The 10,750-nt window shown below is 44.1% G+C and overlaps 1 protein-coding gene across 2 annotated transcripts in view; it reads left to right on the top strand.

Annotated features, from left to right (window-relative positions):
- The first annotated feature begins 227 nt into the window (after positions 1-227).
- Positions 228-10,750, top strand: part of MCU (mitochondrial calcium uniporter) — an 80,648-nt gene continuing 70,125 nt past the window's right edge. For both annotated transcript variants that reach the window (XM_083614226.1, XM_083614227.1), the window contains exon 1: positions 228-546. In XM_083614226.1, coding sequence (XP_083470352.1) covers positions 403-546 — 144 coding nt within the window. In that variant the 5' untranslated portion in view covers positions 228-402. The remainder of the gene's footprint in view (positions 547-10,750) is intronic.

Raw genomic sequence — 10,750 nt, 5'->3', positions numbered from 1 at the left:
CTTTTTACGCGTCTCCACAGGACACCCCCTCAGCCTCTACCTGAGCTAGGCGCGCCTCTTAATAAGCCGCCCAGTTATTCCCTCCCTGTTTCTCCCGCCCCTCCACCTTCCCCGTTGACGGACAGCTCCCGAGGCGCCTTGTCCCGCCCTCCCTTCCCAGCTCCTCGGCGACGATTGGCGGCGGGCTTGGCCGGGGATTGACACTCTGTCCCCGCGCCTTCCAGGGAGGGCGGAGCCGCGCGATTGGCTGGTTCCGTGTGTGTGTGTGTGTGTGTGTGTATGCGCGCGCGCGCGCGGGGAGTGGCGGCGGCGGCGGCGGCGGCGGCGGGGACTCTTCCCCGCCCCCTTCCAGCAACCCCGCAGCGCTGCCTGCCGGAGAGCGGGGCGGCTTCCAGTTGAGAGATGGCGGCCACCGCGGGCAGATCGCTGCTGCTCCTCCTCCTCTCGAGGACCCCCGGCGGAGGAGGAGCGGCGCTGACAGCCGCCGGCTGCTTCCCGGGGCTGGGGAGGCACCGTCAGCAGCAACAGCAACAGCGGCACCGGACGGTGAGTGTCCCCCTCCGGGCGGAGGCCGGGGACCAGACGGGAGCGGGGCGGCAGGACAGGTATTGCCAGGGCTAGCCAGGAGAAGCGGGAGGAAGGGACTCGGCCGCCCGTCCGCTGCCCTTCCTGCGAGGCGCTTGGGGGATTGGGGGACGCGGGACGTGCCCGGTGCCGCCCGTCGGAGCCTCCTGGCTCTCCCCTCCTCCCGGGCAGCCCAGCCCTTTCCAGGGTCCGCCCCGCCAGCGGAGGGACCGCCCGCCCGGGAGCAAGGGCGACCCCTTCCTCCCTCCTCCCCGTTGGGTTTCCCTGGGAGCTTTCGTGCCTCTGCTCCTCCTCAGCAGCGGCGCCTCGGACAGATCAACGCACCTCGCGCGGCTGGCTGGCTGGCAAGGGAGAGCGAGAAGGCGCTGCAGGCTGCGGCGTGCAGGAGCAAAGAGGCGGAGGAGGGAGACGCCGGCGCTGCTGCTGCTACTGCTGCAGCAGCAGTGACTTGGAGGAGTCTTTGCTTGCTTGCTTGCTCCCCCTCCCTCTCCCCCCCTTCTCTATCCACCCCGGTGCTGCATCCCCTTTCTATCTTAGCACACCAGCCGTGCCCCTCCTTACGTGGGCCCGTCTTAACTTGATGACAGGCTGAAAAAGAGGGCGGGGGGGGGGGCTCACAAGTTGCTGGCGAAGGAGCGTTTTTGGACGGGGGGGAGGACATTGGCTTGGTTCCAATTTTTCATTCTAGAGGGACAGGGTCAGGAAGCCTGCTGGGCGATTTCCTTCTTAATTCACCCCTTCGTTCCAGGAAGGAAAAGTCAATGGGGAAATGGCACAGGGGTCTTTCCGCCTCTCTCCCCCCCTCCCTATCTCTCTCTTCAGGCTTCTTAGAGCGATAGTATGTCGTGGCTGCATTCCAACCAGTGATTCCTCCCAGTTGTAGGAAGTCTTCTGTCCCCCTGCCCTTTCTCCTGAGAAAGTTATCTGTTAAGCTGAATCAATGCAGAACCAGGCTGAGCTGAATGCAAATCGCTGTGCAGCAGCGCTCCGTTGTCTGAGGCTTTTTGCCTGTAATGTTCCAGTTGTCGAATGACTGAAGTGCATTGGTCTGTCAGGATGGGTGAACTCAGGACTGGGATGGAATCCAGCTGATCTGAAAGTTCAGTTACCTCTGGCAGCAGGGAATCTGCACATGGCAGCCAAAAGTTCACAAGCGAAACTGTAAAGATGATACAAAGGTTGTATATTTGTGTGTTGGCCTGTTGCTGAACTTTTGTGGAGTACTTCCCCATGGCTACTATAGAAGCTTTGGCGTCTTCCTAGTTAAGCCCCACTTCCTGGTCTTATGGTTGCATTCAATTAAACTATGTAGTGTGGATCGTATTTCAGCGTGTCTAGGGAAATTCAGTCAATGTAGACTTTTATGTAATGATAAATGTCAGAGCTGCTATGTTGCTCCCTCCACCCAAAGCTCTTTAAAGGATTCTCTGCAGCAGCCTGTTAGGAAGTCCTTGCTCTCCTGTGATCTAAAAGGCCAGCCAGCGTTTTAATTAAGTTGCTCAAATAAAGCTGATGAAACGTACACTAGAGAAGCAATTTTGATGGAAGTACAGAAGAGCACAAGGCCCCATGTATGCGGTTCATCCAGATTTACTACGCTATATTATTTTGTTTTGTCAGGTTTATAAGCACTTTGTGTTGGTTTAACACTGAGTAGAGGGAAATGACTTTCAACCACATATGCAGAATAAGTTTGATATAGCCTACCATAATCGCTTTTTGTTTTGCAACGGTGAAACAGGTCAAAGCCGCTATGCAGAAATGAAATTTTCAACAAGATAGTAAATGGTAAAGTGGCTCGTAATGAAAACTTACTCACATCGAGTGATCTTAGTAATTTTCCTCCTTCGAAAGTTGTAGAACTTTGCAAATCTGGTATACCAAGATCTCAAGTAAATAGGTTCCTTGTTCTGCTTGACATTTAATGCTTTTATATCTCATAACTTTTACTTTTTGCGACCTGCGGTTATGGCATGTTAGGCCAGATGCAGAAGAATAAGTCATTCTAATGAAACAGGTGTCTGACAGTATCATCTTATTCAGGATCTGCTAGATTTCATTACTTTAGCTAAATGTTGATAACAGAATCTAACAGGAAAATAGCATTAGGCTTAAGTATAAGAAAAGCTTTGAAAAGTAAGCTATTGTGTTGTCCCCCACCCCAATCTTAATGATATTGAAGGGAGAGATTTATTGATGTATTAATAGGTCACTGATCATAGTCAACCAATGGATCATCTTTGTTACTGGACTGTGTTACTGGGAAATCAAATTGTTTTTGATGAACATGGCTGCTGGTGTAACAATAAAATCAGGAATGCATTTGAAACACAAAACAGCTTATTCCAATGCTCTTCTTGTCAGATTATTTTGTTTCATTTTCTCCATGTCACAATCAATCGTGCTCAAGCCATAAAGTCTACATGATGTTTGAGAAAAACAGGCCAGTTGTGTAGTGTGTTCACTTTGTTTCAAGGTTATATTCATTTTTCCCCCATTGAGCAATCATCCTATGTATGCAGTAGATGGCACTCTGCATTGTGCTGGTGGTTTGTACGAGACCAGGATAGTCTCTGACGACTTGGCTATTCTAGTATGCGATGGGAAGGAATGCTGAAGTTGATTGACCTGTATCTGGCGGATAGCTCATGGATCTCTATGGCCTCTGTCAGGTGGAAGAGCCTCCTCTAGTTGACCTGGCAGAGTACAGATTTTTAATCAGGTTGGGAAAGCCAGAGATAGGCAGCTGGGTCCTGTTTGTACTACTGATGACAGAAACCAGTATACTCTCAGAAGCATTTGGTTATATGGGTTTGACCCTGCAGGCATCTCCTACGCATGCCTGCTTGTTCTTGAGATCCTGCCCATCTTCTGCGTGCTGGTTTTTGCACTGCGTAAGGTATCCTTTTTTTTATCCATATGGTTAAGGAATGTGGTTTCTGTAATGAATGATAAACAAATTGAGGGAACACCATGTGACTTCTTGGGAACTGGAAGAATTCCTTCAATGCCTCTGCTTTCTGCAAACCATACAAAACTAGTGCATCTGTTGTCAGCCTAGGAGTATAGAACTCCAACATGCTGCCTGTGTATGTAAGGGGTGGACTTTCTCCTTGCCCTGGCTTAGCACAACATTGAGGCTATGGTGTAGCTGCCCTGTAAACCTCAACTTGGTTAGCAGATGCATACCAGGATTTGCAGTTCACCAGAGAAATATCACCTCCTGGTGGATGGATTAAAGAGTACATAGTGATAACATTTGTCACAGTAGAGTGACAACTGTTACAACTGACCAAAATGTCACAAAACAGCCAGCAAGTCCAAAGGAAGGCGTTACACAATTGCAGTGGTTCTCAAACTCCTCCCACCTTGGGGCCACACTTTCAGAATAAAAAACAACAAAAACACACCAAGGTTTTTGGTGATAACAATGGAAAACAAAACAAAAAGCAACTCCTAGCAGGGATTGATCTATAACATAGAACACAGCTATTTTATAATAAAACAATGCAGCTACATAAGAACAGGAATCATTCATCACAATATAATTATAAACAAGCCTCTTACATATGTACGTTAAGTATGTATACAAACTCAATGAGAGGTATAAGCTTTAAGTATCACTTGTCGCTCTAGCTCTGATTTTGCAAATAGAAAAATGTTTTTGATGAGCATGGTGTATTATACTATACTATACTAAAATGTTTCTTTTGATTGTCCTTGAATCTTCCTGCCGCACTTACCATCCTTTCCTGCCGCACCCTTTGAAAAACCACTGCAAAATTGTGACTGTTTGATTGAATCCATTTTTGCTCCTGGTATTGGTGCTCGAATAGATTCTGTATCTATAGTTATAACTAAAGAAGCATATTCTCTGACAGTCCCCTGATTATATCCATAGCTCCTTAGCTTCATTCAGAAAGTCTGCTGCATCATGTATCTTCAGATCATGCCTGTGGGACATATTCAAAGTAAATCTTTGAAAACAGTACTTAACAAGGCCTAGTTAAAGAGCAGATTAAAAAAAAACAAAAAACCAGACAGGCACATAGCAGAGTATTCTTTTCCACACACAAAAAGATACGATTTTTTAACTGAGAAGCACAGCCAAGGCTATGAAAAATGGGGGAAGGGTACATTCTGGGACAAGCTCTGCTATGTCCCTAGGTGAACTTTTGAATCTGCTCTGGGGTTAGTGATTTCACTCAAACTGAGCTGTAATTCCTAGTTTTCAAGTAAACTTGTGGAGATTTTCCAGTGTGGTGTAGTGGTTAAGAGCGATGGACTCGTAATCTGATGAACCGGGTTTGCGTCTCTGCTCCTCCACATGCAGCTGCTGGGTGACCTTGGGCTAGTCACACTTCTCTGAAGTCTCTCAGCCCCACTCACCTCACAGAGTGTTTGTTGTGGGGGAGGAAAGGAAAGGAGAATGCTAGCTGCTTTGAGACTCCTTTGAGTAGTGATAAAGGAGGATATCAAATCCAAACTCTTCTTCTTCTACACAAATAAGGGGAATGTGTGTGTGGTTTTGGGGGGAGCATTTTGCTATGGTGAATGATAAATGCGTTCCTGTCTGTTTTGCTGCATGCTGACCCAGCCCTTGCCAACCTGGTGCCCTCCAGATGCTGTTGGACTAAAACTCCCATCAATCAGTGTTAGAAACTCAAATATATAAGCCTGGTGCCAAATGGCTCCTTAAAACAAGGCCACAGTTTCCAGAGCGGAATGACTTGTTGCCATTTTGGGACAAGACTGCTCTAAAGTCTTTATTTTTTCAAATGATGGGACTGACTGTGATTGATTATCAGCTAAACATCTGACTAGTTCAGATTACACCCTTGAGCTAGGTTAAGAACCTTGAGAACTTAAAGAAGAAAAGTCACTTGATCCAGGGACAGTCCACATATATCTTGGCCTGTTGCTACAGGATGTGGTGTTTAGTTTGTGAAAACAGTCAAGATCCAGTGATCCCCAGGTATGCACCTCCAGGTGGTGGAGATGTCAGGCATTCTGGCATCTGGTTGACAGCCAGGTGCAAAAGGCATCTGGCTAGTTTTGAACGCTGCCCATCATCGCCAGCAAGCACAGCAAGCTGCTGTTGATTGGGGTTGATAGTAGTGATAATACAACTGGAGGGTTCTAGGTTGCTGAACACTGGACTAATGGACAATAACTCATCTGCTAATGCAAGTAAACCAAAGAGGATGATTATGTCAACCCACATTTCTTCTATGGACACAAATTCAATAAGAGCAGAATGGGGGCTGTCAAAACTACACGTAAGCAAGATCCATACATTTGTAGTCAACAGTGTGGCTTGAAGATTTGTGACTGTGCATATTCAGCTGCTATTTGTTATTGTCTGCTCGTATAACATATACACTTTTTACATTGGCTTTACCTGACTGACTGGTGAAGCTTTTCTAGATTTTCATTGAGTTCACTCCACCCCCCCACCCCCATTTATAATTAAGGATTGTTTTCCTGCACGTGCATATTGATGGTGAGCTGGGATACAGGGAAAGAACAGCTGGCTGCTTTTTTGTGGAAAACTCAAAAAACGGAACCTGTAAATGAGACGCTTTGATTGGCTGAAAGCAGTGGGCACTGTAAAAAGTTATAATGGAACAACCTGGTGTACTTAAAGGAGGGGGACATGAGAAACATAGATCTAAACAGAGGCTTGCAGCACCTTTAAGGCATATCTTTCAGCGGACTGCAGTCAAGTTCTTCAGATGTTTGAAGTATTATCCCCCATTGGCAGGTGTAGAGATATAGAGGAAAAATTGTAAACAGTGAGGTCAAAGGGAGATGACATGCCAAAAAAAAAAAGCAGATGGAGAATTATGTTAAAGTCTAAATGTACATAAAATGTATCAACCAAATCTCACCTGTGATGAGGCTCTGTTACTTCTGTCCTATGCTACAAATGTATATGTTTGCCAGCCATTCGCCTGACCGTTCATCTGCCTTGACACCTTTAACTCATTTTGGTTTCTTTCTTACTCAGTTAAACATGCCTTACTTAATAACATCTTGAACATGGCTTCCTCACTTAACTTGTTCCACCCTTCATGTCCCTCCACCCATGGCAACAACCATCTGCTTGTGGTAGAGTGTGCTCAGAGCTTTGTGCACACAGCCTGCTGTTGCATTTGACATTTTGCAGAATGAGGCAAGAGGATATTAAACAACTCTTTGTTTGATGGGGATCCTTCCTTTTCCTTTCACCCCCCAGCCACACCTGCTTCAGAGGTGAATCTGACAGAAATTAGCAATTACATCTGGAAAGTGGTTAACGTTCTCAAGGATCTGGTGGGTCAGAGGACCACAAGTCTCATTACACATGCAAGAGAGATGCCTGGGTGAGAGGCAGTAGGTTCGCTCCAGTTTCTCTGGTGCTGCATCACAGGTTTTTTTGAGGCTCCACATGGCACTTCCTGACTCACTTCCACTTTCTTATTCCTGCCCTGTTTGTTGGAAATGTGTGTGTGTGGTTTGTGGGAATAATGTCTGCTTCAGAAATAGCTACGAGTGAGAGAAGCCAAGCCAAGGCTACTTCAAATGTATGTTTCCCCACATGAGTGCCGCTTAAAAAATGTTATTGCTCCAAGGAGCAGAGCGCTACATTCCTTAATAATCAGTACGATTTGAGGGCATAGAGTAGTAGTAGTAGTAGTAGTAGTAGTAGTAGTAACACTTAGGTGATATTTGGAAATGAATGAAGAGTGTGGGCAGGGAAACTATTTTAAATGCTTTCAAGTAACAGCCACTGCTCTTTTTAACAAAATGAACATTTCAAAGTTGAGGTCACCTGGGTAAACCAAGTGCCTAGGATTTTTCCTGTCCTTGTCTAGATGATATTGATGAAACACAGTCACAACAAAACACAAGCATCTTATAGTTATGCTGCCACATATCTGAAATAATGCATATTGTTTAAAATACAAAAATCACACAACTGGATGCCTCACTCACTGCTAGTAAATATTAGCACCAACACTTTGTTACTTATCGGGATTTTGTAGCCCATGTGGTCATTCTCCTTGTGCAATAGACCTCTATTTGTCCAATGGAACTCCCCCCCTTTGCATCCCCTCTCACCTTCAAAACCTGTTCCAGAGGTGGGAAATCCCTGGATTTAATTTTGGGGGCGCACAGGGAGAAGAGAGGAAGAAGAAGCATGAGTGGAACACTCTCTCTGTGTGTGGTGTTGGATACAACCTTGAATCAAACCAATTAATTAAAAAAAAGATAAAGAACCCTAAATACTGAATTACTTATTTATTATTGGGATGTCTAAAAACTGAATCTCTTCCCAAGCTATTTTGGATCCATTTTTCTTTTTGTTTTGCCCTGGCATGACTAAGGATTAGGCAAACATATTGCAAATGGAAACTTAAGCATCCCTGACCATCCATAATGGCAGCATTCAACACACAAACAAGTTAAAAGCAATCCCTCTGGAAAGTCTCTGTGGGCCTCATAAGCTCAGCTGTAATGCCCTATAATGGATCACCGTGAACTTGCTGTTGTCGAAATACTAAGGTGGAACTGTTGAGTAGGTTCACAGATAATAAACACAAAATCATAGAATTGTAAAGAAGCATTGAGACTTATTCTGGATGGCTCATTGCTTTAACGTAAGTTCCCAAGGCATCTCATTTGGCAAATATGCTGGTCCCTGGTGTTATGGAACTTCAAGGCAAGGCTTTGTTAAGGCTGTTTGGATGGCTGTTCATGCTGCCATGTGGTTGCAATTGCTCTGCAGCAGAAGGTAACTGTTCAATGAGGAATTAAAGGGTTCTGGACAACATAGTCTAACAGCATTTTGGTCACATTGCAGATGCTAATGTTGTAATTTCACCAGCAATGGTACCTATGCAAAACTGATTTCTTGAGAGGCGTGGTATTGCTGATATGCAACTGGTAATCGGAATAACACAATTATTTTAGTGTTGATTTACTTTACAACCCACCTGTAGGAAAAGAAATACCTTTATACGTATTGAGCTCAAGGCTTTTGGTTATTAAAATAGCAGAGAACTCAATGGTGTTGATAGAATAAACTTTGTGGCAGTTCCTGGACAACAGACTTCCTAATGGGTTAATATACGGCATACTGGAATTAAAAGGTGCAGTATCAAGAAAGCTTGAATCTTGAAGAACACTTTACAAAATGAAACAGAAGTATTCAGCTAGTTAGCAATTATGGCAAAGCCAAATTGTCCCTATCCTTCAATAGTATGATTTATCCAAAGAGGTTATGTGTCAATTCCAAGTCCAGCTTCTGTTCCTGAAGTATGTTTTCAGCTTAATAGCAATAATACATTACTTCTATTTAATAAAGTATTGGACTGTGAACTCGCCAACTGATCCTTTTATAATTCTTGGCAGGAAAAGACAGAATGCTCCTATCAGACTGCTCTTGGAGTTGAAGTCCAAGAACTTATTCCATGCTCTAGCATTCTTAATGTCCATCTTGATCCTTGATATATGACCCTTGTTATGTATTCTGATTTTAAGGTGGAGCTGTTTTCATAGTACATGTAAAAATGTCATGTACTACCTGCTGCTCTTGTAAACTTCTTTTGAAACATGTTCGTTGACTGCCAGATGTGGTGTAGTGGTTAAGAGCGGTAGTCTTGTAATCTGGTGAACCGGGTTCGCGTCTCCACTCTTCCACATGCAGCTGCTGGGTGACCTTTTTTGAAGTCTCTCAGCCCCACTCACCTCACAGAGTGTTAGTTGTGTTGGAGGAAGGGAAAGGAGACTCCTTCGGGTAGTGATAAAGTGGGATATCAAATCCAAACTCTTCTTCTTCTTCAGATTATTTTTTATGTCTTTTTAAAGCCATAAATGGTTTTGAGTAACCCGGGAAGCATCTTATTGAAGCTTGAGGGCTCTGAACTTTTCTTCTTTTTTATTGTGACTTCAGCTGTTAAATTAAGCAAACTGTTTGCTTGTCTTCTTCAGTTGATTCTTCTTTCTAGCTGATTTACCACCTCAAAACCATGCCAAGAATCAGAATTGTTTCAAATTAGGTGGCCTAATTGAGATTATTTTTGTTGTATGAACAGTATTGTTAATAGCTTTTGCAACTCACTTAGAGTTCTTCTGCATGAGTGTTAAGAGCAAATAATTGTCTGTTGTGGAGCTAATATTTAAAGAAAAAATGGTATTATGTTTTTAAGAGACTTCTAGGACAGGGTTTCCCAAAGTTGAGTCTCTAGCTGTTTTGGGGCTACAACTCCCATCATCGCTATCTTGCAGGACCAGTGGTCAGGGATGATGGGAATTGTAATCCAAGAACAGCTGGACACCCACATTTGGGAAACCCTGTTCTAGGATCTAAGACTGGACAGTCTACATTTGTCCTCTTGTCCTTGAGCCAGTTTTCACAGTTCTGATTGGCCACCTGATAGAGAAAATAAAAATGACTGTATTGAGGAACTAGAACTTTTGGCTTTCTTACCAGAAAATTTGCATATGAAAATAGAAGTTTTGGAAATGGTGATATGCTGGGTTGAGTATCAAGCATCTTGATCAGCAACCTCACGTAATAGATCTGTTGCTGGACTTTAGAAGTTAATGTGAGAGTGGGTAAAAATGGAAAAGAGCCCCCCCCTCCCCGGAATACTTCAGATCAGCAGCTTTCCCTTTTCTAATTTCTGAACATTTTGGAACAGTTAGTTTCATGATCTTAACGATGTCCGATAAATTCACTTTCTGATTACAAGAATGACATTCCTCATATCTGTTCTTGGTCCCCCTCCCTTTTCTTTCGTTCCTTAGTATTTCATTAAGTGTACAGTTGAAGCTGGTCTATTCTTCTTATTCTTCAATCTCATTTCTTGCTTGCTGATAGCTTTGGTCCCCACCCAGGCAAAATGCCTCCGCAGATGAGAGTTTTAAATTGATAATGAGTTGACTTCCCTTAATGACAAGACAAGCTTTTAAGAAACAATGACTGCAGAGGTATAGCAGGCTTTGTTTCTTGAGATTTACTTCTCAGTTAGTGTTGGAGAGCCAGCCAAAAGTTATGTAGTTATAAATCAAACCACAGGAGTTGAAGAATTGTTGGCTGTCAATAACAGAGAATGGATCCATAAAACACTACCCAAAATGATGGATCATTGTAACATTTTAAAGGTAATTTCCACAA

Source organism: Podarcis filfolensis, assembly GCF_964270895.1.
Source record: "Podarcis filfolensis genome assembly, chromosome: 5".
NCBI classification, from domain to species: Eukaryota; Metazoa; Chordata; class Lepidosauria; order Squamata; family Lacertidae; genus Podarcis; species Podarcis filfolensis.
The sequence above is the reverse complement of the archived record's forward strand: the minus strand, read 5'-3'. Positions and strand labels throughout refer to the sequence as shown.